The 27,630-nt window shown below is 55.5% G+C and overlaps 1 protein-coding gene across 2 annotated transcripts in view; it reads left to right on the top strand.

Annotated features, from left to right (window-relative positions):
- The first annotated feature begins 2,339 nt into the window (after positions 1-2,339).
- The window catches only part of UNC5A (unc-5 netrin receptor A), a 64,159-nt gene continuing 38,868 nt past the window's right edge, over positions 2,340-27,630 (top strand). Inside the window, exon 1 of one of the 2 annotated variants that reach the window (XM_088838760.1) lies at positions 2,340-2,656. In XM_088838760.1, the coding sequence (XP_088694886.1) occupies positions 2,587-2,656 (70 nt within the window). In that variant the 5' untranslated portion in view covers positions 2,340-2,586. The remainder of the gene's footprint in view (positions 2,657-27,630) is intronic. The other variant, XM_055430011.2, reaches the window with a different exon arrangement.

The raw sequence follows: 27,630 nt of genomic DNA, 5'->3' as shown, positions 1-27,630 counted from the left end.
TCAGCCCGAGTCCTTGAGTGAAGAAGATCTGGAGCAGTGGACCTGTGAGAAATAAATCTTTGTTGACTTAAGCCACAGAGACTTGGGGGCTGTTACTATGACACAACCTAGTCTATCATGACTGCTACACTCACCATCTTATTCCAGCTGAAGAGAGGGGGCCAGAGAAATGACCAGAGCAACTCAACTGAATAGAGAAAGAGACCCTTTCTTTTCCTGTACCCCAGACCTCATTCCCAAGTTCTCGTCCCAAAGCAAAAACTGCAAGATGAAACGTAAGGAGCATGGACATTGAAATCAAACCTTGCACAGAGTCATCTCAGCTAACCTCACAATCATTGAATAAGACTGGCCCTGGGCACAGGGTTCTTTCCTCCCCCAAGCCTTGATGGCCTCATCTATAAAATAGGTATAATAATGTTTACTTAATAGGATTCCTTACGAGGATCAAACCAAATGTAATAGACATAGCAGAGTCTAGCACACACCATTAGGACATCATCTTATACCCTAGCCCCAATCCCAGTCTTTCATCCTGAACTACTTTCCTCCAGAACCCAAATGCTAGTCCCTAATCATCCTCCCATAACGAGGGCTGAAAATGAAGATTCTACTATTGTCTCACCTCTCTCACCCATTTCTTTCCTGAAAGTGGGATGAGGTATAGTGTCAGAGGGAGCAGCCTGGGCACACTGCTCCCCACAACTCACACACACAGTCCTGTTGGGTAGATCAGGGCCCCCTGACACAGTCTATGCACAAGCAAACCCCAAAGCAGAGTTCAAAACCCAGAGCTGGTGGATATTTGTGGACATTTTCATCTGGGCTCGCATGAAATTAATTTTTTTTTAATTTTTAGTTAAAATTTTTAAATAAAAAAAACTTCATATACAATGGCTTCTACTGAAAATTTGGAAGATGTGGCCCCATTGGGCCCCACCCTCTCAACCTGGCACCGGGAAAAGAACCAGCTGAGCCTGGAGATGGGACCCTGTGCCCAGTCGCCAGCGCTGCCCTGGTCTCCTTGGCACTGAAGCCCAGCATCTATAGATACCTAACTGGACACTGTCTGGTGTTTTTCACAGCAGAGTTAAGAGGAAAGCAAAACATTTCTCACAACCCTTCTCTCTCAAAAGTGGGAAACAAAAGACAGACCGAGAGAGGGCCTCGTGTTTCAAGAAATATAGGAGAGCTCGTATCTCTTTGTGGAAGCGAAGACCATTCTTATGTCGCCCAGCGTGCAGCATCAATTGATTATATATCATCGACTGGCCTTTTAGAATGCCCATCGACTATAGGCATTTTAGTTTGCGACCCTGACCTTACCCTTCTCATTCTCCTCCCGACAGAGTAGGATCTTCTTTTTCTAACCACTCTCCTTGTGCACATGGTGCGCGTCTGTCATTTCCTTTCTCCTTCAAGGCAACCCTCTGTTTATTTAAACCCGATTAGGGAATGGGGGTGGGGAACAGGAGGCTCCAGCAGCGGTCGTTGCTGGAGGCTCCGGGAGACACCGTGACTTGCCCAAGGTCACAGAGCTAGAAGACGGAGGCCCCTAGACTCTACCCTAGATCTCTCTAGCTCCCAAACCCAGTTGGCTCCTTCACGCCCACGTCTCCGGTGAGGTGCGCGCTCCGGGCGCAAACACTGCACGTCTTGTTGACGGCGCTGCGTCCTAGCGTTTTCTTTAGGTAAACGGTGCCGTAGGGTTAGAGAAACCTAGGATCACTCTGAGGCCCACCTGGTTCCGTGGCTGGGACTGCGGGTGGCCCCTAGTCTGTCCTACCCGCGTGCCTCTGCGCGCGGGCCAGGGCCCGGGAGCTTCCCGCAGTCCCCTATCCGAGCCGCGGGCTGGGTGGCTTACAGCAACACGCTGAAAGCCTCGGAGCGCGGCCGGGAGGTGCGGAGTAGGGTGGGGTGGGGGTAGAGGGCTGCGCGGAACCGCCGCCGGACACCGCTGTCCCTGGCCGCTGTCTGCAGCCTGGCGCCGCGCCGGGATCGCTGCAGCCCTGGGCCCCTCCCGGGCCACCTGTGCGCTGGCTGGCGGGCCCGGGAGAACCCGGATCCGGAGAATCGATCCACTCCGGGTTTCAGACTTTTGGCCGGTCCCTGGAGATAACGCAGGGAGGTGGGAGGCCTCCCGCCCACCACCCCAGCCCCTCCCTGGGGGAGCCTCGGGCATCGCCGAGAGGGATCCCCAGAGCTGGGGGTGGCCCGTTCGCGCGGCGCGGGGCTGCTGGGCCGCTCCTTCCTTCCCCCGCCCCGCCCTGACGCCGCCCAGCTCCGGCGCTCCAGTCCGGGTTTTGCGGCGCCCGCCTGCCCGCTCCCCGGCTGCGGGCTCCGCGCGGCGGCTGGCTCTGTGCGCGGCGCGGCTGGCGCTGCGCTCCGCCCCGGCTGCATTGCTGCGCTCCCCGTGCCCAGGGGAGGCACGCGCCGCGTGCGCCCCGCAGCCGGCCGCCCGGAGGCAGCGCAGTCCGCTGGCATGGGCCCCGGGGGTGCCCGGGGCCGGGGCTCTGGGCTGAGGCGCTGAAAGGCGCCCTCCTGTCCGCGGGGCCCCGCGCCCGGCCCGCCCGCCTGCCCGCGGCCATGGCCGTCCGGTCCGGCCTGTGGCCAGCGCTCCTGGGCATAGTCCTCGCCGCCTGGCTCCGCGGTTCGGGTGAGTCACGCGCGCGCTCTGGGGAGGCTTGCGGGGGACGGTGCGCGCGAATGCTCGCTGCTCTAGGGGTCCCTGACCCGCGCTGCCGGACCGGGTTGGGAGCCCCCCGAGGCCAAACTTTGCGAGGCGGGACGCGGGGGCCGCCTGTCGCTGTTGCGCAGCTTCCCCGCGCGCTTCCCCGGAAGCCTGGGTTCTGCCAAGTCCAGGAGCAGCTGTCAGCGCGTGGGGCTGGCGAGTGTAGACGCCCCACGCCTCTAGGCGGGGGAAGTTTGCTGGTTGCCCGGCCCCAGCGCAGGGTTGGGGGTTTAGATCAAAGCCCCGGGGTGTCTGGTTTGGCCGGTTAGCGGGTGAGAGCGTTTTGACCACATCCCAAGTGCCCAGGAAATTGACGACAGGGTTTAAGATACCGTTTCCCGGCAGCATCTGCCCCTAACAGCTACTCACAATTCCCAGCTTGGCACCTGGCCGCTGCCCACGTCCGGAACACAGTGTCCTCCTCTGTCCCCGCCACACACTCTCGCACACGCGCACACTCAGGCGTTGGAGGCGCGTAGAGCAGCCCCCGAGCCCTTGCAGTCCCGCACAGTGGAAGCACCAGGGCCCCGGCTCGGGCACTGTGGCTCCCAGCCTTCCCGGTGCACAGGGGCCAGAGTTGTGTGCGTGGAAGCTCTGCCGCTCTCCCCACTCTGTTTCTCTGCACAACCCTTCTCTCTCCCCTCGTGTACCTTTGGCCTCCCTCACCTGCCCCATAACTCAGCCCTCAGCGCACTCCTGGGGGTGGGAGGAGTTCCCCTGCATCCTTTGTCTGCTCTCCCCGAGCTTCCTTCCACCTAGGCTGAGTTGTTGGGGCCTCCTGATGGCTGCCCGCCCCCCTGCACTTAGCAGAGCTGACCACCTATGTGGACGGAGGGGGTCATTTGTGTGATCAGGGGGGCATGGAACTTGCCCTAGCAATTCTTGATTCTTGCAGCCCTGAGACCCTGGGGGCCGCCGCTGAGCCTGGCCAGGCCATTGTTAATCCCAGGGGTGTCAGAAGGGAGCATTGGGGTTCCTGAGAAAGGAAGCCAGACTGACTGGAGAGGAATGAGTGAAAGCTCAGAAACCAGCCTGATGATTGAGGCCGATGTCCGTTTCCTTCAAGGGTCTCTGCGTAGTGCATCCTGCATCCACTGGCTAGCCGCCCTCCCCAACCTGCCCCCCTCAGTCTTCCCTCCCTCACCCCATCCACTCTCCTTTTCCATCCCCCCAGCATCCCCCCACCGAATCCTCACTTTAACAAACCCCTCTGCCCCATGACCTCCCCTCCTCATCTGGGAGGTTGCACTGCCACTGGGTGTGTGTTCCTGTTGCACACACGTGCGTGTCAGGAGTATGTGTGCATCGCTCACGGGGCACGGGTTGAACCACTGACCGTGGCGAGCTGGGGGGTGTTCATGCTTCGCTCACGGGGGAGGTGTTGCTAGATACCCGGTAGGGGCTGAGGGCTTGTTTACTGACTCAGATGCATGCGGGAAGGTTGTGTGGTCATATCTGCATGTCGCCCACGTGAGCACGTGTGAGAGCTCTGGGCTGGCATGTGTGCCCTGGCGATGATGGGGGTTGGCAATGTGTGCAGCCCGGGTATGCGTGTGGCCAGATGAGTGTGTGTGGCGGCAGGCCTGCTGCACGTGTGTGGCGGTTGTGAGCAGTGGCACAGGTGAGCATGTGTAGGCGAGAGGGTGATGCATACCGGTGAGTCCGGGTGCTGCAGCCCCAGGGGGTGCTGCGTGGATCCCTCAGGAGGACACAGAGTCCAGGAACCGCATCCCAGGGCCGTGGGGCACCTGTTGGGACCTCGTGCAAGGTCGCCCAGGGCGCTGGCAGGTGGGCACCAGTGCCGCAGGGCTGCCCTGGAGCAGAGCCTGCCTCCGGCATCAACCTTCAGGCCTGTGCAAGGGGCTGCTGAAGGGTATGGGGTCCTTCTTGTCATCTGGGGCCCCTTTACTGCTGGCCCCTACAGGTTCCGGGCACATGTGCCCAGCAGGCTGGCCCTGCGCTGACCCTGGCTCCTCCCGCATCGCCCATTCAGCTCCTTGGCAACAGCAGCCAGTGAAAAATGGGTCTGAGGGAGGGACAGCCAGCCAGGCTGCAGGGGGCGCCGGGGGCCAGCAGGATCAGAGCCTCCTGCTCCTCAGGCCAGGTGCCCACCCTCTGTCTAAAGCCTGTCCCTTGGCACACTCACCCAGGCGGGCCCTCTCTGTGCCCCCACACGCAGAAACCACCTGTCTCACAGGTTTTTCCCATTCATACCCATTCACACAGCTGGCACCTGCCTCCCTGTCCCTGTGGGCTGCACACACCTGCCAGCCTCCTGATCTCAGATCTCTGCACTCCTGAGGGGAGGGCCCACAAGGAACTGGACCTCCTGAAAGGGGGAGCTGGGGGGCATCCCTGAGCCGTGGTCACTTCCTCAGCCCCTCTCCCACCTACAGGGTTGATCCGGACCCACTTCCCCCCCACCATCAGCTGGGGTCATTGGTTGCTGGGAGGGGGGTCTTCATTCTTCAGGGCTAAGGGATACCCTGCTCTCACTCACCATGCCTTGGGAGGGGGCTCTGCTCTTTGGCGGCCCCCCAGGCACCCACAGGAGAGGGCTGGTCCTCTGGCCTTCCTGCTTTTCCTGCCCTGTGCTGGGAGGAACTTCCTTTGGGAGCCTGGGGACTGTCACTGATGCAGGTACCAGACCCCCAACCTAGAGGCACTGACGGACCTGGTTCCTAGGAGCAGCCAACTTTGGCCTCAGTCAGGGGCCAGGGGACTTTCCAGGTAGCGCTAGTGATAAAGAACTCACCTGTCAGTGCAGGAGATATAAGAGACACAGGTTTGATTCCTGGGTGGGGAAGATCCCCTGGAGAAGGGCATGGCAACCCACTCCAGTATTCTTGCCTGGAGAGTCCCCATGGACAGAGGAGCCTTTTGGGCTACAGTCCATGGGATCACAAAGAGTTGGACATGACTGAAGTGACAGCACGCACACACAGGGGCCAGGACTCCCCTGTCTTACAACCCTTTCTCTTGCCTTGCACTCCTCTGGGCCCCAGGCCTGCAGACTGAAGCTATGAAACTGCCCTGAGCCAGGTATGAGGGATTTCTCCAGGCGAGGGTCCTAGTGCTGGGCTTGGCTGCCTCCTGAGAACAAGTGTACAGGCACACACACACACACACACACACATGCACACACATGCACGCATGTGCGTGTGCACACACACACATTGTTTCATGCACATGGCCACACCTGCTCTTTCCAGGCCAGCCCTCTCCTGCAGTCCATCATCCCAGGCCCCCTCCCCCTTTCCCCCAGCCTGGGGCGGGAAACCTTTGAGTCTCTCTTGGCTCTAACCTTCTCCTTCACGCTTCATGTCTAATCCGTCACCAGGTCCTCCAGCTCAGCCCTACTTGTGACTGTGCTCGTGTCCCTCTCCTCTGTCCCTCCCCACCCCAGCCTTTCCCCCTCACCTTTTTCACCTGGGCTGGTGCCGTGGCCACCCCTCAATCCTTCCCTCCTCTGCATCCTCCACCTAGACTGATGCCACCAGTGCCCAGGCTAGAAAGCACGAGAACGCCTTCTGTGGCACCCCAGTGGCAGCAGGTAAAGTCTGAACCCCGAGCCCAGGTGCCCTTAGGGAAACACCTGCAGCACACACATCCCTGGGCAGACGTGTTGGCAGGTTAGGTGTCCTCCCTGACTCTGACCACTGGTGGGCTGGCCATCCACACTACCAGACAAGCTCTAGCTTCCACCCACTGTACTTCCCATGCCTTGCAAAATGTGGTGCCCCTGCCCCCAGCCAACTAGCCACGATCCCCATCCTATACCCCAACATCCTCAAATTCTGGTCAGGGCCAGGCCAAGCCCTCGCTGCTGCCGCCATCCCCACTATGCTGTGCTCATCTCAGCCTCCAGCTTCAACCCAGCCCCCTCCAAGAGGCCTCCCTCACTCCTCCTAAGACCCGTGAGGGGGCCACGGCCCACTGGTAAGCTCCAAGTGGGCTCCAGAACAGAGGTACTGATTCTTCAGCCCTGGAGTGGCCTGGGGCAGCTGCCAGAGGCATGTGGGGTGGGGGGCACCTCCCCACTCATGCCAGGGCTTCCCATAAGTATTGCCATTGTCAATAGCGCCATGACCCTGTTCTCAGCCCCCAACATGCTCCAAGTCACAGCCAGTCAAATGCTTATTTCTCTCTTTATTTCCTCTGCTTGAGTTTGAGTTCTCTGGCTAGACAGGGGGGCGGTGGGGTGGGCACTGTGGGGGGAGTGGGGAGAAGTTTGCTCTGTCCCCTCTCAGCTCTCCTCATCCCCCCCATACCCATCCCTGTGCCTAAACACAAACTGCCCTGCTCCAGGGAGGCTGGCCATGGCTCCTGTCCAGGGCCAGGACCAGCTAGCTGACACCCCCTGACAGATGGCAAACCAGCTCACCGGAGCCTGTGTGTTGTGGGTCCCTCACACAGGTGGGCCCATGCCTGTGGAACAGGAACCTTGCCTGCCCCAGCCCTCCCAGGCATGGATGTTCCCAGGTGGGTGTCTTCTCATGCGAATAATGTAATTCTGGGCCCCAGACCTGCAGACTCTAGCCCCTGCAAGGTGGCTGAAGGGCACCCCCCTCTGGTAGTACCCATCCTGACCCTGACCATCTGTCCGAGTGGCCTCTTCCTTGGGCCCCACTCTGAGGCTCAGGGCTGGCGTTGACACCAAGACTGGAGGTTCATTGAGCACCAAGCAGGGCTCCCAGTTTCCAGACCCAGCAGAGCCCAGCCCCTGGGCCCCAACCCTCCTCACCACCCAGATGGGAGCCCAGCTTCCTGCAGTCAATTCTGCTGACCCAGCTCTCCATTCCCCTTGTCTGCTCCCATGAGAGTGGCATTGAAGGGTCCTCCTGTGATTCCCTGGTGGCTCAGATGGTAAAGAGTCTGCCTGCAATGTGGGAGACCCAAGTTCCATCCCTGGGTAGGGAAGATCCCCTGGAGAAGGAAATGGCAACCCACTCAGTATTCTTGCCTAGAAAATCCTATGAAGAAGAAGCCTGACATGCTACAGTCCATAGGTTTGCAAAGAGTCGAACACAGCTGAACAACTTTACTTTTACTTCCTTTCCTGCCTCTGGGGAGTCTGTAAGGTTGAGTGGAAAGGGCAGGGCTTTGGAGGCAGACAGGCAGGCCAGGTATCAGTCTAAGCCACCTGACCTTGGATGAAAAAATTTTTCTCCCCAGCCTGTTCCCACCTTTGGAGAATGGGGTCACCTCTGCTCCCTGGGGTTAGAATAACGAGTTGATGGGCAACAATGAGCTCCCAGGTGGACCCCAACGCCTTCCTCCATTTTCCCTGGCATTTGAAGGGAAGTGAGTTAGGACAGGGTGGGGTCTTAAGCTGTGTCAGGCTTCAGCCTCGTATATAAGAGAAAAGACCATCACTGTATAAACTGTTTCACCTCTTGCTGCCCCTGGGAGAAGTCATTGCTTCTAGTTGGAAGAAGCCTCCTACCCACCCCACCTCATCTATACTCACACCACCTGGTGGGAGCACCTGGTTCAGACTCTTGATTCAAACACCAGTCCCCCCATTGTGCAAAGAACTCTGGAGGTTCTGTGAAGATGATGATTTGGGCCCAGTTTGTCCTGGATCTGTGGTGACCAGCTTTGACACACAGAATATGGCAGCAAAGCGGGTGGGCACCCTAGATGCAATTCAATTCTGGTTCAGACTCTGCCATTGGATTGCTGTGTGACCCTGAACAAACCACTTAACCTCTCTGGGCTGTCTTCCTCTGTATGCTAGCGGGCTGGGCTGGATAACTACTGTCCAGACAGGCTGCCTCGTGAGCCTGAGATAGACTGTGCACTCAGCAGCAGGTTCCCCCAGGAACTGTTCACACCTGCCCAGCACCTGCCAAAGCCACCAACCACGCTGGCAGCAGCTGCCTGTGTTGCCTTGGAGCTCAACGGCTGTTGCAGCAGGGCCGAAGGTGACTGTGACATAGAGGTGGGAGCTGGGAGTTCCAGCGCCCTGGCAAGGAAACCAGGTCCTGTTTAGCTGGTTGAACACCCCCCAGTGGCAAAAACAGGTCTTCGCAGGATCCCCAGAAGGTCAGCGTGCCAGTGCCTGAGGCCTACCCACTTCCCGGGGACTGATAGAAGATGCCACAGACAGCCTTTGGCCCCCTGGGAGCCAGAACCCCAGGCATGTGTAGGAGGTGGTAGGGTGGTTGAGTTGGCAGGCTCTGGGGTCTGGTTTTGGACCAGGGCTCCAATGAGGGTGAGGCAAGGGAGGGGCCTAGGGTGCAAGATTTAAGTCGTGCAAGTGCAGGGTCTGCGCCTGAGAGCAAAGACTTCCTTACATCTGTGCTCTCTACACCCTCTGCCTCACCCTAGTCCTGGCCATGGATGTAGCTCCTCCCTGTCCTTCATTTCATGCCTCTAAAATTTCATGTGTGCATGCGTGCTAAGTTGCTTCAGTCGTGTCCAACTCTGTGTGACCTCGAGGACTGCAGCCCGCCAGGCTCCTCTGTCCATGAGATTCTCCAGGCTGACTGGGCTGCCATTTCCTCCTCTAGGGGATCTTCCCGACCCAGGGATCGAACCTGCGTCTCTTATGTCTCCTGCATTGGCAGGCAGGTTCTTCACCACTAGTGCCACCTGGGAATCAGCCAAAATATTATAAAAGGACCTAATTCACAGGGTCCTTGTGTGGATTAGGCAGATTGACGCATGTCCATCCGGGCATACAGGAGGTGCTCAATAAATGTGAGCAATCGAGGTGACGGATATGGCAAAGGGCACGGCTCCTTCCTCTCCTCTCCTACAGAGAGGGGGAGCCCTTCCTCTTTGTGGGAGAGGGTGCAGCTAGGGGTCCAGGAAAGAGGGCAGAGGCCTGGGGATGGGGGGCTGGCCTGGTGTCTTTTCTCTGCCCCCTTTGAGGGATGACAGTAAGGGTAGGGCGGTGATCAGAAGTCCCCTGCCCTTCCCTCTTTCCAGAGGGAGAGTGGTCATTGGCTGGGCCATCCCAGCACTGTTTGAGATGGAGGAGACAGGAAGATGCATGGCCATCAGGAGAGGCCTAAGTGGCAGTTGCTCCCCAGATAGGCCACAAAGGGCATATTTGATGTCCCACTTAGATGGGGGAGGGGACTCAACTCCCTGCCTGTCCACACTGAGAGCACCAAGGGCCAATGTCCTGATGGGTGAGTCCCCCAGATTCAGGCCCCTCCCCACGCCAGGATGTCAGAGCTGTGTCCCTCTGGAAGGCTTGGGGTCACCTTGAGCTCCAGGCGAATGCCTGGCTGAGGTTTGTGGAGGGGCAGTCAGTCTAGACTGATCCTTGGAGAGGGAGCTCCGGCCCCTGTAACCCACCCCTACCGTAGACCTCCCCAGCCAGGGCGGCAGGTGCGACTCCCCGTGCCCCACCCCAGCAGGTCTAGCCCAGAGCCTGCAGGGAGATACACCCCGATTTAGACCCTACCCCCTCCTTACTGGAGCACAGACCAGATGGAGTTGAGGGGCTGTTGGGTTTTCCCATATCCGCATCTTTCCAGCGCTTCTCTCCCCTTCCCCCACCAAAATAAAAAAGGGGGATGACGGGCACTGGCAGGAAGGAATGATTCCTTAGCGTCCCAGCGTGACCGGAGCCTTCCCCTCTTCCCAAACAGCCCCCACCACGTTGTCCGGGATAGCTCGGCAGGCGGGGGTCCGGGGCTAGCGGCGAGCCTCCCGCTGGGCGGGCGAGCTGCGGGGCACGTGAGCGGCCTGGGGCGGCAGGTGCCCGAGCCAATGGGAACCCGAGCCCAGGGATTAGCGATTAGCCGCGGCGCCCGCCACCCGGGCCCTGGGGAGGGGCGCGCCCCCGGCCATCCTGGGGGAAGGGGCTCCGCGCGTCCGGCTCCACGGCCCGGCCCCGCCCGGCGCGGGGTAATGAGTGCGCGGTAAACTCGGCGGCCGCGCGGGGACGGGGCGGGATCCCTCCGCCCGCCAGCCCGCCCGCGGCCGCCCGCCGGATTAGCGGCTCTTTGTTCGGGGCCTGTTAACAAGTTCCTGGCTGAGCGCTCGGCTGCCGCCGGGGAGCAGGCGTCCAGCCTCCGGGCACGGCGGCAAGGCGGCCTCTGCGGCTCCCCGGTTCCCGCGCTCGCCCGGCTGTAGCTCTCACCCCCGCCGCCTGCCCCCGCATCCCCGCAGACGTGGCCGGGCGGTAGGCCCCTCTGGCGGTCTGGTGGGGGTAGCGCTTCCAGAGCCCCCCGGCTGACCTCGCGGCGGAGAGGAGGAGATTGCTGGAGCACCTCCCGTAGGCGCGCGCCGCTGGGGTCCGTCTCGTTTTCCAGATGAGGGAGGGCCCGGCTTCCTGAGGTCCCGCGTTGCCATCCTAGGCAGGCCTGGGGTTTCAGGATGGGTTTGGATGTCTCCTCCTTCTGCTAAGAGGATTTGAAACCTGGGGCGGGAATAGGAGGAGGCTTCGGTGTCTGAAACTGTCACATCTATGGTCATAATTATCTTGGTGATGGTGGGAACCGTGTCCTGTGCTGGACTCTACCGGCATCCTATGATCAGAACTGCAGGACAATCCAGGAGGTAGGTGAGGTTAGTCCCATTTGTTAGATGAGAACATTGAGCCTTAGAGAAATGGCAGAGCTGGGACTTTGTTACTGCTTGCCCTCACCTCCCCCACCGACACCAGCAGGGCACAGAACAGAGTCCCATATGTCCATTTACTGTCAGGGTCGTGTCTGCTGTCCCATGAACTTAAAAGCCCACTGGAGAGTCACAGGACCTTGCTTCTCTGCGTGATCTTGGCCTTATCCGAAGTCTGCGTGTGTGCTAAGTCTCTTCAGTCCTGTCTGACTTTTTGTGATCCTATAAACTGTAGCCAACAGGCTCCTCTGTGCATGGTATTCTCCAGGCCAAGAATACTGAAGTGGATAGCCATGCCCTCCTCCAGGGCATCTTCCCAGACCAAGGATCGAACCTGCGTCTCTTAGGTCTCCTGCATTGGCAGGCAGGTTCTTTACCACTTGTTCCACCTGGGAAGCCCTAATCCCCTGTCTCCCAGAGCCCATTTCCCCCCTACATCCTGCCTCTTCATACCACCCTGCCACCAGGGTACAGGCTCTTTCTAAACCTGGGCTGGGATGTCCAGGCCACAGGATTTTAATTATAAAAATCCCTGGGGGTCAGTTTTCCAACTTAGCCGGGGCCACACACACAGGGTGACTGGGACTGTTCAAAACAACTTTCTTACATGAGATGGAACCTTGTGGGAAGCTCCCTCCAGATAGTTCTTGACTTCTCCTTCTGGGGCCACAGCGGGTGAATTCTACCTTTTCAGTTACTTAATACAAGGCCCCATCTTCCCTTTCCCAGGTCAGGCACCTCCTGTCCACTTAGCTGTTCCTCTACATGTAGCAGGTTCCAAGTCCCCTTCTCTATCCCCAATGTCTTTGTTAGCTTCTCTAGATATCAGTCCCAGGAGGGCATCCCACTGCGACACAATGCCCTGGCACAGACTATCGTAGTATACTAAGTGTGTCCGTTGCAAATATTGGAAAACCCAACCCAAATGGCTTAAGCAAAAAAAGGGAGCAGGGAAGGATTTTTTTTGCCACATGTAACTGAAAGGCCAGGGGTAGCTCTGGCTTCAGGCATGGCTGGATCCAGGGAAAATTTGTGACCAGGATTCATCCCTCATCTCTGCTCTGGCAGGGGAGGGGAGTGTTGCTGCCACTCTCCAAAAACCTTTCCTCTCACAGTCCCACGGTAGCTGCCAGGAATTACCAGAGCTACATCCTTGCAGGCTCAATCCAGGAAAAAATAGAGAATCTCCTTTCCCTTAGCCACCCAACAAACATCCTGGTCTCTCCTCATTGTTCTAACTCAAATGCCGTCTGAATGAGCCAGTCCCCACAGCCAGTGGTTATGGCCTTGCAGGTTAGCCAGGGCCCAAGCCACCTGTGTCACTGTCCTCTTACCAAGGCTGTTTGCCACCACTCACGGCCTCTTGTCCAGGGGGAAGGGATGGGCACACGATCCTCAGATTTAACCAGTGTGCTATCAGTGCATTTTATCCAAGTATTTAATAAAAATCCTGACTAGCTCAAAGGGCAGAGCCTAAGGCTCAAAGGTAAAGACCCAACTGCGGAGCAACATTAGTCATTTAATCGGCTGTTAGAAAACAATGCTGGCCATTCCAAAGATTTCCCTTTAATGTGTTATCACCTGGTTTGTGCGTCTACATTTGCTGATCTTGAGATATTTTATCAGGTACCTGGCTGAAGTCCAGGCACACTGTCTCCAGTCTGGGCCTAACCTATCAGAACAGTAACTCTATGATAAGGGAAGCTGGTCTGGTGTGACAGGTCTTTGGGGGTCCCAGCTTGTCTCCCAGTGTCCCTGCTCCTTTGGTCATCTGAAGCTGGCTCAGATGCGCTACCAGAATCATGCCTGGGGTCTGCATCTATTGCAGTGGACAGTTGTTGTTGGGTTTGTATCTGTCCAGCTTCCATTCCTAGCCCCATCGGGACCCTCTGACCTCTCCCTTGGTACAGGCATGTCAACAGGCCCCTTCATCTTGAAACCAGGGTCCAAGTAAAGCAGGTTGGTAATTTCCCTATCCTGGTTCCTTTCTTGCTTCAGAGCCTGCTTTTTAAACCTCTTTCCCCTCCTCTCAGCAACCTAGTTTCTCACTAGAACTTCCCCCCTTTTGCTTAAATTTGTAAGAATCGATTTCTGTTGCTTGCAGTCAAAGAACATAACTGACGCATCCACCAAATACAGCTTTCTTGTTTCTTCGGCCACAGTCGACTCATCTGCCCCATGACTGCCTCCAGGCCTGTGCCTGGACTTGGGGTGTGGTTTATTAGGACCTAGAGACCTGAGCTCATTCACAGCAACCACTAAACCTGTCCTGATCTCACCTCTCGCCTTCAGTGCTTTCTTACTGGTGTTTTTCCTGCCTCTCCACTTCAGTGTCCTCAGGTGTAAAATGGTGGGGTGGAGAGGCGGGCCTTCCAGCACCTCCCAGCCAATCAGAAGGCCCGCCCTTTCTTGGGCCTCCTCCTCCAAGCCCCTCCTGCCCCAGGTTGTTTTGGCATTTCCCACAAGCCTCTGCTGGACCTGAGCTTAGGCTTCCCAGCTTGGTTCTCCATTCCATGCCTCTCATCAATGGCACTGTCCTTGGTTGGTAGCCAGCTTTCCATGTTGGGCATATTTGGTTAGAATATACTGCCCTGACGCTTTCTGAGAGTGCTTCCCTTCAGACCTTTTGGGATCACACAGCCAGAGGCCCATCTTTGAGACCCACCCGGTCCTCTCAAGACCCCTTGCTTTTAAGACTCGTGGCTCCACTGAGGGGGCTTGTCTTTGGGGTGAAGCCTGGAACCCATAGGCTAGGATGCCCTTCGGAGGGTGGTCAGCCTCCCCTCCCCAGCAGTGATGTGCTGGTGAATGTTTAACAGTTGGTTCTCCGGGAAAGTGCGGGACAGAGCTGCCAATTTCTATGGTGTAAATACTCCCACGATGGCCTATTTCAAGCTACCGATGTGATGCTGACCAGCTTGCAAAATTCTAGAAATTTTAACAACAGGCTCTCCTAAGCCAGGATGAACTGGCTTCAGCACACTGTTTTCCCCTGGTCACCCCAGCCCTCTGAAGAAGTGGTCACAAAAAGAGAGTGACAATGGCTCCTTGGGCCCCTCCCTGCTGGATCCATTGACCTCCCCAGCTCTTCAGTGGACTGAGGGATGGGGTGTCAGGCACTAGACGGTTAAGAATCAGGGCTCTGAAACAGAATCCTAAACTGGGTGACCTTAGATAGGTGATTTCAGCTCTCTGTGCCTCGATTTTCTCATCTAGAAACTCTGGATAATGAAAGGCTTCTACTTCGTAAGGCTGTGAGGGTTAAATGAGTTATTCTGTTTGGAACACTTAGCCCAATGCCAGACCCAGGCTGAATGCTCTGTAAGTGGGAGTTGCTGTGGATGCTGTGTGGACAGCGACGGGGATACTCACTCTTGGCCTCCCTCTGTGACACCCTCTTAAGTTGTGGGGGGAGCATTTTCTTGGTCGACAACAGTGGCAGGGAGCATCAGGGCAGGACCCTGCAGATCTAGAATCTTGGGAGGGTGCTCATTCAGGGGTGATGGGCATTCATGAGCGGGCCTGAGAAGGAAAGTTGATGTAGTGAGAGATGTCTCATCCAGAGGACTTGACCAGGTATGACTCCTGAACAGCCTGGAAGCCAGGGTGGGTTCCCAGGACATGCAGAGCAGAGAGGTGGTGGGGGCCACAGCCACATTCAAGAGCCCAGACAGGCCAGGCAAGGACAACCCATCTGCTGACCTGCAGACTAGATTGTGGCTTCAGGGCTGGCCCTGGCCATGCCACTTCCTCTGTTCCCAACTGTGGGTGTCCAAAGGCCAGAGGAGGAGGACTCTGCCTGGGACCTTAGGGTGTGGTAGCTCTGGCCAGACAGTGAATGGAGGGGAAAGAGCACACGGGCATTCCCTGGTGACAGCGTGTGTACAGGGGAGCCAGGAGGCACAGCCTGGCTGAAGCAGACGGTGCCTGTGGGGGACCAGTGAGCGACAGGGCTGGCTACATCGTTGAGCTGGGGAGTGACAGGCAGTGAGCAGTGTTTAAGGAAGATTAATCTGGCAGCATACAGAGGATGGATGGGAACAGAGAGAGGCTGGAGGCAAGGAGACCAGCCAGGAGGCTGCAGCGGTCATCCAGGCAAGAAATGACGAGGCCTCCCTTCTCAGGGACCAGGCAGTGGGGACAGAGTCAGAGAGATGGATGTGGGAGACATATGAAGGGAGGAGCCTCTGGATGTTGCATGTATGGGGTGAGGGATGGGAATGAGGCAAACATGATTCAGAGCTTTCGAGCCTGGGAAAGTGATGTCAGAAGCAGAACAGGGACGGGGAGCCTCAGCAGGGGAGAAGCTGCAAGAGGGCTTTACAGAGCTGTGAGCTTCACCCTACCAGGCCCTGCCTAGAGCATGGCCATCAGTCAGGGACTTTGGCCACAAGTAACAGAAACTGGTTCTAGTCAGGTGAAGCAAAGAAAGTGTAACCAGGGTGGTCAGGGCTGGCAGATCCAAGGGGTAACCGAGGGAGAGACAAAATCGTGTCCTGGGAGAGAAGTCCTCAAAAGGTCAGGGCAATGATGGGGTGGTCCTGTGTAATTCAAGGCACTGCAGGCAGGAGGGGGACGTGGATTTGTTTTGTTCTGTATAGCCTTCGAGGGTAGGGTCAAAACCAGGTCAGACATGAGAGACTGGGAAAGACCTTCCTAACAAGCAGTGACACCTGTGGCCTTGGCAGGCAGGGGGCTCCCCGTTGGTGGGGCTATTGAAGCAGACTCTGTTGGGACCTGTCGGGGAGACTGTGGAGTGGTAGCAGGTGGCCTTGGTGAGGTCCCATAGTGAAGGGGAAAGGGTGGACTTAGGAACTGACTTGGCCTCCCCCCTCAGCCCCACTCTTACTGGTTGGCCTTGAGAAGCGCCTTACCTTTGGGAACTGGGCTCTCTGGAGGGATGACCTCACCTCGTCAAATTTTGTCATTTCTCTGGTGCTCATTGTTTTGATTGCTCAACACACGTCACCAGCAAAGCACTCTTCTCTAGGTGACCTCCTCTCCAACACCTTGGAGAGGTCCTGGTGGGACTGTCAATCAGGGGGCCCTGCCCTCCTCCTAGAAAACACCTGACCAGGCTGGCAAATCCCAGTGGAGATCTTAGGCACGGTGATTGGTCCATAGTGGCCCTGGGACCTGGCCTAAGCCAATCAGGATCCTTCCCGTGGTTTTTCCCACCTGGCAGTGGAGTACCCCTCCTTTCTCCCTCTGGGATCGGCAGCTATGGAGATGCAGGCAGAGATGTTGGGCCAGTGGCAGCCATTTCCCCCTTGTATGAAGAGAGCCTGGCTGCAGAGGGGAGTAAGGCCAACACACAGAGACAGGCGGGAGAGGGAGCTGTCTGGTGGCCCCAGAGACTCAGGAGCCCGCAGCTTTTCCCTCAGTCCTGTGAGTGGCCCCCCAGCCTTCCCAGCACTAGAGCCAAGAGCTTCCTGCTTTAGGCTTATGCCAGCTTGGCTGGATTTCAATGCCCTGTACCTGAAGGGACCCTAGCACCAGGTCTCGGGAGGAAGATATGACAATGGAGACAAAATACCCACCCAGAGGTGGTTGGGTGGCAGTGTGCAGGGCATGGCAACATCACATGGCAGACAGAACATTCTAGACAATAGTAAGTTCATATGCAAGTCCAGATTTGGGGATTCCCTTGAAAAGTTGGACTGGGCACTGAGAGCCCATTTTCCTGGGCGGGCAGGGGCTGGGACCTGGCTACCTCCTTGACTGGTGTACACCCCTGTCTTATGCACCCCTACCCCCAGGCACCCTGAGGCTGCATTCTCACCCCAGCACAACACCAAAAGAGCCTGCGTTTGGGGCCTTAGATTTCACCTGTTCAGTAGAGGTGGCAGCAGCTAGTCAGGTGGAAGAGTCTAAAAGCCTATGGGAAACCTGGGACAGGCACTTTGAGGGGCATGGAGGGCAGGAAGTGGAGATGCAAGGCCCGTTCAGAAGGAGCTGGTCACTGTGAACTCGAGTCCTGTTGTAAGGGGAGACTGGGGAATGGCTGCGGCTGAGATGGAAATGGAGGATTGGGAGAGTGACTCTGAGGAAGCCAGAAGGAGGCCACAGAGAGAGCCCAGGAGTCCAGGGAGGAGTTTTGAGGACAGGGTGGCAGCTGCGAGGAGGGCTGCTGGGAAAGCCCCTGCAGACGAGCCCTGGAAGGCATGTGTGTGCATGCTTGTGAGCAAGTGGCGCCAAAAATTGGTGCCTGAGTTCCTGTGCCCAGAAGCATGAACCAGCCTTAGAGAAAGGGACGAGTCCAGTGGGCAGGAGTAATGGCCACTTGGAATCTGAAGAGCTTCAAGAGAAGGACATTAGAAGCCAGAAAGAGATCCTTGAGGGCTTCAGAGCAGGAGCCTGGGCACAGGGAGCAGGAGCTGGATGGTTGAGATTGCTCAATGCTTGCAAAGTTCTTGCACACAGCTTTCTGCAGCAGCCTCAGAGGGGAAGTGACTGCCTGAGTCACACATGGCCACTGCAGGCCAGATCCCAGTCCCAGCCCTTCTGAGCGCAGATCTGTGCCAGGGGGTTGGGCAGAAGGCCCAGGGGCCCCAGGGAGCTTTTGAGGGATGCCAAGAGGATGGGCTGGGGGACAGGGCTGAGTGAAGATGCGAGAGCATCAGTCATTAAGTAAGCATTGATGCGGACCTCTGTGGACCTACGGATACCCACCGAGCAAGGTGAGCGCCATACCATGCTCATAAAAAGTAGACAGACTCGGATAATGAGGAATGCTTTCCAGGATTTGGAAGGGAGGCAGAGAGGGCCATGTGACCCGTGACCCTGGGTGAGCTAGATGCAGGCGTGTTGGCTGGCATATTAGCCTGGATGGTCAGGCCTCTCCAAAGAGGTGATCTGTGAGCTGAGACCCTACTGACAAGAAAGAGCCAGCCATGTGGGCAGCGTCCCAAAACTGGGAAGAGCATGATTTGTGGAGGTGCGTTGTGATCCGGGCGCGGGGATGTGTGGAGCTGGGTGGAGAGGAAGTGTGACTTGACTCTGTGCTCATTTATGCCATGCGCCCCCTCAGCTTCCCGAAAGGTGCAGTCAGAGGAGCTGAGTGATTCAAGTCCCTCTGAGGCAGCTCAAGAGAGCCCAGGCCTGGGCTGGTTGCACATCACCCTGGACTGGGAGTCAGGAGACCTGAGTCGCAGGCTGCTCTTAGTTCAGAGGGTCCCACCCTCTGCCTCATTTTAGAAAGAGGGAGGATGACCTGGGCCTGGGCTGCATTGGTGCTGGACCCAAGGCCTTAGAATAGAGAGCAGGAGCTGGGTGAGGGTGGGGAGGACGGAGGGTGTGAGGAGAAAGTAGGACAGGCCCCTTCAGGACCACCTTGCTGTCTCAAGGCCTGCAGTCCCCACTGCCTCGCAGTATCAGATATGACTCTCTAAAATGAGCTAGGGAAGTCCAATGCAGTCAAGAATCACACCCTTCTTGAGTACTTTATTATATGGAGAATCAAGGTAGAATTCATATAACATAAAATTAGCCATTTTAAAGTGCCCAATTTAGTATGTTCACAATGTTATGCAGCCGTCACTTCTATCTAATTCCAAAACATTTTATCAGCCCCAGGGGAGACCCCATTAGCTGTCACTCCCCATTCCCCGCTCTCCCCAGCCCCTAGCGAACCCCAGCTTGCTTTCTGTCACTACAGATTTGTCTGTTCTGGGTATTTCATGAGAATGGAATCATATGATGTGTGCCCTTTACTATCTGGCTTCTCTGACTCGGCACGATTTTGAGGTTCATGCAGCTTGTAGCATGTATAAGTGCTTCGTTCCTTTCTGTGACTAATTAACGTTCCATTGTATGGATAGATGGCATTTCGTGTATCCATTATCATTGGCTGATGGACATTTGGGTTGTTTCCAGTGCTGGGGCTGTTGTGAATAAGGCTGCTCCGAACATTTGTGTGTATTTGTTTAAACACCCGTTTTTAGTTCTCTTGAGTATATACCCAGGAGTGGAATTTGCTGGGTCATATAGTAATTCTAGGTCTAGTTTCTTGAGGAATCACCAGACTGTTTTCCTCAGCAACTGCACCATTTTGTATTTCTACCAGCAGTGCATGAGGGTTCCAGTTTTCCACATACTTATGCTTATTTTTGAAATCATTAAATTCTTGCAAAAATTGTTTTTCTCCTCTCCTGGTGCCCAGTTTTGCCAGTAACCCGAATTCATGTTTATGTTCATGAGGCTGCCGCCAGGCCAGCCAACCCTGCCTGGTGTGGGTTACATGGCCCAGGACTGGCATCAAAGGGCAAGTCGGGGGATTGGGACAGCTGGGGGGGCACTCGGTCCTGCAGTGGGTTGGGCAGGCTGTCGGGGAAGGGCCAGGCCTCTCTCTGCCCTCCCGTGCTCGATCGCCCCCGACCCCTCCCTTTTCCTCCACACACACCCGCAGTGGGGAGCTGCCCTTGCCGCCCCTCTGCTCCGTTTTGTGTGTGTGTCTCGTCACGGGGATAAATGTAGCTACAAACAATGCGGCGGGCTGGGTGCTAATTTGTCAGACGCAGTGCGTGGCTGTGATTCCGAATACATTAACATTTTCACATGAAATCATTTCAATTTTTAGTGATTAAGAAGTATTTGTTTTAAAGCATTAGGGTGTTGACTGCAGGCCTAGGGGCCTGTTGCGGGGGGAGGGTGGGGGAGCCCCCAGGTGTGACATCATGCATAGATACGATCAGAGATCACACCAGTCACTGTCCCACCTGTACCCACCTTGGGTTTCCTGGCTGTGAGGCTGGAGGTGGCAAGGAAAGGGCAAGTCTTAGGACCGGGAGGTGGAAACCAGGCCCCTGACCTCAAGTAGCAGCCTGTCACCGACAGCTTTTTGCGGCACTTATCCGCATCGGAGGACCCTCTTTATTGACGTGCGTACTTCTTTTCTACTTCCACCCTTATGTTAGGACGTAAGATTCTCCAGGGGCTGTGGCCCACCCACTGCTCACTGTGTCCCGTGAGCCTGGAGTCACACTGGCACTGAGTAGAGGGTCAGTATGTGTCAGATGGATAGACAGACAGGCAGGAGAGCGGACAGATGGGTGGACAAATGAAGGGGTGGGCAAATGGGTGCGTGGACGGATGGAGGGATGGGAAAGGGGAGGCAAGGTGATAGTTCAGGGGGCACAGAAGACCCCTCACTGTGCTGTGCATCCTGTTACCCTTGAGTCAAGCTCCCTATGGGACTCGAAGGACACCAGCCCTCTCAGGCAAGTCACCACTGCTGTGCCAGGCTGCCAGGCACCTGGGAGGTACAAGTTCATCAGCACTAGGGCTGGTACCCACAAGCCTCTGACCCCCGACTTCCTCATCATCCCCACTCTTGAGAGCCTGTCCATGCCTCCCTGTCCGAGTGAATGGGAGCCATTGAGGGTTCCCTAGGGCTGTGGACAGACCAGCACCTCCAGGGACCCAGCTTCTGCCCATCTTCTTTGACCAGGGATGCTCTCCTTCCCTCCCAGGGGCTTCCAAGCAGGGTGGCCCTCTCCAGAGCAACTCCCGGGGCATGAGATGTGGGCGTGAACAGGGGACATGTGCACTGGCATGTGTGTGACAGGACATGCTCAGAGCCTGGCCAGGTGGAAATCAGGCTCCTGCAGGCTTCACTCCGGGGGGTCACACAGGGGACCTCCCAAACTTCTGTGGCCCTGCACCCCACCCCCATACCCCTAGATCATCAGACCCCTCCCCCACCCACCCCAGTGAAAGGAAAATAACTGGAAGCTTTTATCGTTCAGCAGAAGCAACATCAGAAAACAATTATTGTTTTAATTACCTGCTGTCGCCGTACAAGACAGGGAGGTTGTAAAATGCGATAAAATCTTTCATGTTAATGGACTGCCAGCCTGGGCCAGGGTGCGATTTATGAGACTGCAGCTGGCAACTCCAGTCAGCTGGTATGGAGTTTCCCCCCGCTCCAGGCCCCTTCTCCCCATCCGTGGGGCTGGGTCTCCAATGCCAGGGCGTTGTCCATCACCTTCTGCTGAGACACAGCAGGGGTCATTGCATCAAAGCCCAAGAGTGCTCAAGAGTGTCCAGGGGGCTGCATCCCCTGGAGGGTGAACCTTGGGTCGGCCCCTCTTTCCACTTCCTGGAAGCCATGCCAGTGATGGGCCAGGGCTGGCACATGGGCCTGTCTCCCTAAAATATCCTCCAGCCACGTGAGATCAGTACCCTGGGTACCATCTTGGACTCCTGTGCTGCCCAGAGCCAGCCCTCCCCACAACCCTGCCATCTTGCACCTTCTCCTCCTCCACCCCCCAAGACCCTCCAGCGTCTGACTGCCACCTCCTGGCAGAGGTCCTCCCCCATCCTGCCCTCACCCAGCCCAGCCCCACTGCTGTGCCTACACCTTCCCAAAGCGCGCTGTGGCACAGCACTGCTCGGAAACCAGCCTGTTTTGTGCTAAACATCTTCACACATTGTCTCATCGAAGCTTCACAACAGACCTCTGAGGAGGTGCTGTCATGATGCTCCCCATTTTATAGCCATGGAAACCGAGGCATGGACAAGTCAAGTGTTTGGCTGGCAGTCTGATTTCAGAGGGCTGCTCTGAAAACTATGTGGAGTAGCAGTTGTGGAATGCTTGGAACAGTGCCAGGAATAGAGTTCAGACTCCAAACATTTTAGCTCTAATAATAATTCTTGTTGTAACATTGCCGTTCAACCTGGAGCAAGTCACTTGGCTGCTTTCGTTACACCTCACTTTCCCATCTGTACAATGGGGACAGCAACCACCTATCCTATATGATGCTATTGTGAGAGGGTCAAATAAGCCACGCGTGTGGCTCAGGGCAGAGTGTGTGATGAGAGCTCAGACCTGTTAGCTGCTGTCCTTGCTGTTGCCATGGTGATAGTGGCAGAATTTGAGGCTGTGAAGAGGAGTTGAGTCCACATTATGCAAGGCCCCCCATGCCACACTGAGGAGTCTCCTCCAGCCATCCCAAAGATAGTGGGGAAGCTGCTGGAGACTTTAAATCCAGGAAACCACATGATCAGGCTTTAGAAGGATCATGGTGGCCCGGTGGCAGATCAGTGGGTGAGGGAGCAGAGTCCAGTACCAAGATGGTCCAGATGAGGGCTGACGAGCCCTGCACCCCAGACTCAGCAGAGAGTTCCAGCCACAGTGAAGGTGAACAGGCAGGGCTTGTCACTGCCTGGACAGATGAGGGGTGAGAGGAGCATCAAGGGTCTGCACGGGGCTGGCCTCTGTGGAGACTCATGCTTCTTTAGATCTTCTCTTCTCTGCCTGGTGCCAAGCACGGGATGGCACAAGTGGTGACCACTCCCTCCTGGAGGACACGGTAGTTGGTTAAGGCCCAGGGAGCAGCAGGGACAGCTGAGTAGGAAGGAGCCCAACTTGAGAGAGTTTTCAGGTCATTCCTGCGAACTTGAGTGGGGCTTACTCTTGGCAGCCTCAGGGGCCTGACTTTGTCTCCAGATCGGTTCGGGTGCAGGCTGAATGCGAATCTGCCCTGGGTGAATTTGCTCAATGATTCGTTCACTCACCCACTCATTTGTTCATTTCTCAACTCAGTCTTCAACGAATGATTGTTGAGCATCACCTCCACTGGGGGGTGGGGGTGGTCTGATCCAGACCCCGGGGATGCCGGGAAGTAGGGCGGAGCCGTACCCACACACTCCCAGAGCTAATGTTCTGGTGGAGGAGATGGGCCATGAGCCAGTGAACAAATGAAGAAATGAAATAATTGCACGTTGTTGGGAGTGCGGAGGAGAACAAAGAAGGAGCTGAGATAATGGGTCCCTCCTCCCTCCTTCTCTCAGGCCCTGTCCTGACTGCCTATGAGAAGTGACCCACAGCTCCCCAGCCCTGCCAAGACACATGGCTGGCATTAGCAGGCCATACTGCCCGATATGTCTCCCTGTCTTCCGGGATTACTTCCCCCATTTTGGCCATCTCTTCAGAACTCTAATACATTCCCCAGAGCCCAGGAGGGGCCATTCATTTAAAGATCTTTCTATGGACCCTGAGGGGAAGAAAAATGCCAGGAGAGGACGAAAAAGAGAGCAAGAGGGATTTGACTTCAGAACTCCCAAGCAGCAGCACAGAGGCAGAGGGGAGCAGGGCTCTTTGCACTTAGAGATATATCTATCCCAGCATGTGAGTGCCTGCCACCCTCTTGCCCTCTGCCTACACCCCTGCAGTAGCCTGAGCTCCCCCACCCTCCCCTCCGCAGGAGAAGCTGTCCCCAAGTGCTGAGAGATGGTTCCCTAATTACAATTCAATTTGCCAGTGTCTCTCCCAGTTCTCTGAGGAGCCACATGGGCGCTCTGAGGGCCCCAGCAGGGACTGCCTCGGTGTGCTCCATTCCTGTAGTGGGGCCAGAGTGGCTGGCAGGCTGGGCCCACCCTGTGACGGCGACAGCTCCAAGACAGTGCAGTGTGAGAGGTCGATGGAGGTACTCTGGGCTCTGATTGGTGCTCACATGACTCTCTAGGCTGGGAATTATCACCCCTTGGGGATTTCAGGTGGCAGCAACTTCTCATGAAAACATTGAGTAGTTCCAAGTCCCCGCCTGGTACTGTGGGCCACCCTTGCACTCTGCAGGCACTGTGACAGGTAGAGAGGTGATCTCAGGGTGGCTTGTTTGGAGTGACAGATGTTCTTCTGCCTCATGTGAGCCTGGGAATTGTGCCTGTGGCCAGGGTTGGTTTGCACACCTGGACCTCAGCATCGATGTGACTGAACAAGTGTGTGCCCATGGGTGAAGGTACCTTCATGCATGCTTGGAAAGCAGGGAGGCCTGCTCCACAAGGCCAATTCAGGGGCTGGCTGCTCTTCTCAGTGTGAATGGCGGCTGCCTGCCTGGTCCGCTGCATGCTCAGTGTATGAGACTCACAAGACCGCTCCCAGGTGGAGGCAGCTGGGCACCCTGCCCGTGGTTGAAAGAGGTCTTTATCCAGGATTCTCTAAGCACCCTGGTCCAAATTTCAGGAAATTCCCTGATCCCCTCCCAACATTTCCAGATGCTCCGGGGCCTCTGATCCATTTCTCTTATGTGCTGGCATTTCCCTGCCTGGCTCCATCCCCTTCCTTCCTGTCAAACATATGAAATCACTGGGTTTCTCAAAGAGCAGCGCCAAGTTCCTCCTCAATGTGCAGGTGTGCGAGTGAGTGTGGAGGGAAGTATGTGGGGGCAGGGTAGATACTTCTGAGCCTGAGCCTGAGTGTAGAGGCACCAGCATTATAAATGGTGTGTGTGTGTGTGTGTGTGTTCTCCAGTTGCATGTATCCTAAGTATTCTGGAGTGTGAGTTCCACATATAAGTGTGTCTAAAAACCGGATTCATCTGGAATTTGAAGCAACTGTTTTATCGTTGATAAAAAGCTGACAAAGAAGGGAAACAAAAGGTCTGAATGAAAAAACAGTCTTCTGGATAGAAAAGTATAACATGCACTCAGCCAAGAATTGGAGCTAATCTTTTTTTTTTTTTAACATTTAAATAAAAGATCTGGAAGAGAATGTGTACAGTGAAATCACCAAGTTTGCAGTTAAATCTAAACTCTCCTGGGTAGAAGTAACATGCCAGGCTGATGAGGGATAAGCTTTAGGAAACTCTTATCTTGACAGGCAACAGGCTGGGCAGAGAATGGCCAGCAAATTTCTGTTTGGGGAAAATGATGTGGATGATGTCTAGTGGAGGGTATTTGAAGCATCTTTCCTAAAGAGGGACCCAGAAGGGCAATAGAAGCCTGGATATGGTTGGGAAAGGAATTTGAAGTGAGCCAAAAATATTCTGTACTCCCAGCACATGAGTGAGGTATATATGCATCCAGCATTCTGTGTGCTTGTGGCCCTGTCTCCTTAGAGGAGCACCAGACCAAGACTGAGGGGACCCTGGGTTTTATTACAGACTCACATAGTCTGGGAAATTTATTTCCCTTCCTTGACCCTCAGTTTGTACATCTGTGAAATGCAGGTAATGATCCCTGGGGGCCTCCTTCACAGAGTGGGAGAGACTGAGATCTCACCCAGTTGATGATGTGTAGGTAACTGTAAGTTCAGTACAACTGTGAGTGGTTGTTATTGAGAGAGTTGTGATGAGAAGGAAACTGTCATATAAAATCATTCTAGCCCACCCGGGACACCTTCAGTGTACAGAGAGAGGATAAGAGGGAATATGGTAGAAATCTATAAAATCAGAAAGGGCATAGAGGAGGGAATACAGCTCCTTCACTAAATCCCAGCCTGACAGAATGAACCCCTCTCCATTCCTCACCCCCCACCAAAACGCAAGAGAGGGAAGTTTAAAACCGATAACAGGAAATCTTGCTGCACTCAGCAGGGAATAAACTTTGAAAATCATTTTCCCTAGAGGTGATACAGGCTGGAAATACAAATTGCTTCCAGAAGGGTTTAGATAGGTTCATGGATAGCAGAATCAGTGTAGTTCTTGGGCAAAATTAGAATGTTAGGAGGTCTCCGCACTGTGGGGATGATGTCAGAGAGAAAGTCCCAGCAGAGCCAAATGCCTGGGCCAGATCTAACAATACTGTCCCTGTGTGTGTGAGAGAGAGGGAGGGAGAGAGTCTGTGTTTAGGACTAGCTTGTTCCTCCCTCACCAGTCCATCTCTGTTCTGAAACTCCCTTTACTTCCTCCTCAGTCCATCACCCCCATTGCTGTTCCACACCCCCTATAAACTCCATCCCATGAGTTCCTTAGCCCCACTCCCAAAATTTCATTCTCAGTGCTGACCTGTGTCTCCAGCTTGTCCCTGCCATCTCACCTGTCATCACACAGTACCCACCATCCTCCTCTGTGTACTGTCTCCTAGCACAGGTGCCTTGCCTGGCAGTGCCCATGAGCCAGTGAGGACTAGAGTCTCCTGCCAGACCTTCCAGCTAATGCTGTTGGCATTGCAGCTTCTCTCCCCGGCTGCCTGCCCAGAGTCCGTCTCTGCCTGGCTGCCTCTCCCTGGGTCCCCAGCAGAGGCTGGCTGAATAGAGGCTGATGTTCAAACCCTTCAGGGACCCACAACCCTGGAGAGCTTGGGCACATTAGGATGGACTGATATCTGCACTGGGGATAGGGTCACCATCAAGGAACAGGCTTTCTTGGGTCTGTGCCAGGTTATCTATCTTGTGCAGAAGGTCTTGGGGACTAGGATTAGCAGGGGAAGCAAGATTATGGAGTCTGCTTCCTCACTGTGGTTCCTAAGATGCTTTGAGCCCTTTCCAAGTCACTATGGATGGACCGAGTAAGCCAGCTGTGAGCTCTGTTTTAGCACCACGGATAGCGGTCCTGGGTGCAGCAAGGATTTCAGCACCATGGACAGTCCCATGCGGTTTCATGGCCGGCTTTCGGGGCCTGCCTCTCGAGCCTCTGCTACCCTCCTCTGCCACCATCTCCAGAGAAATCATTGACCCATTTGCCAAGATTCATTGGGCACCTACCTACTGTGTGCCAGTTTTAGATGCTGGCAACACATTAGTGGATGAAGCAAACATTTTCCCTGTGGAGCCTCCATTCTCCCAGGTGAGGACTCCCCACACCATAGACTTCCACTGACGTCCCCAGAGCTTGTTCCAGGACCTTTGGCTGTGAAGGATGAACAGATTATGCTTCTTACAAACCTGATTCTGCGGCTTAACTCTGATGGAAGGGGGATGGAGAGGTAGGAAATAGGGATTTGTGAGGCCAATTCAGAGGGTACTTTAGGATCTGGGAACCCAGTGTGATCCATTGGGCCCCATGAGTCCCCAGTGCCTATGGAAATAAACCTGTCATTCAATCCATTGTTAAAATATTCCTGATCCATCTTGCCATTTCCATCATTTACTATCTTTTTATGCTTCCTGTACTCCAACCAAACTGGAGTCTCAGTTAAGAATCTTTTGATTATGACAGAAAACTCAACTCAAGACCTAAACAGTCAGTGGATGTTATTGACTCTTGTAACTAGAAAGCCAAGAAGTATGGCTGACCTCTGGCAAGGTTTGGTCCATTGACTCAAGCAATGTCACTTTGGAACTACTCTCTCTGTTTCTCTGCTCTGCCTTCTCTGGTGTTGGCGACATCCTTGGCCTCCTCAGGGCAGCCCCCAACAACTCCATACTCTCCCTGTCTGGTAACTGAATGACTGCAGCAGCCCAGCCCCTGCATCCTTGCCCCACACCGTTTAGGAAAAAACTTCATTGACCAGCTCCCATGCCTCTCCCAAATCATTCCCCAGCCAGGAAAGGAAAGACAATTGGTTTAAGTCAATCAAGGCCTACTTCCAGAGCTGGGAAGGGGGGTCACTTCCCCCAAAACCACATGACTGAATATGGGTCAGCAGGAGATCCTCAA

This window comes from Moschus berezovskii, chromosome 8 (assembly GCF_049115385.1).
Source record: "Moschus berezovskii isolate FMDL1 chromosome 8, NW_MosBer_1.0, whole genome shotgun sequence".
Classification (NCBI taxonomy): Eukaryota; Metazoa; Chordata; class Mammalia; order Artiodactyla; family Moschidae; genus Moschus; species Moschus berezovskii.
Note: the sequence above shows the minus strand (reverse complement) of the source record. Positions and strands in the feature narration are given on the sequence as shown.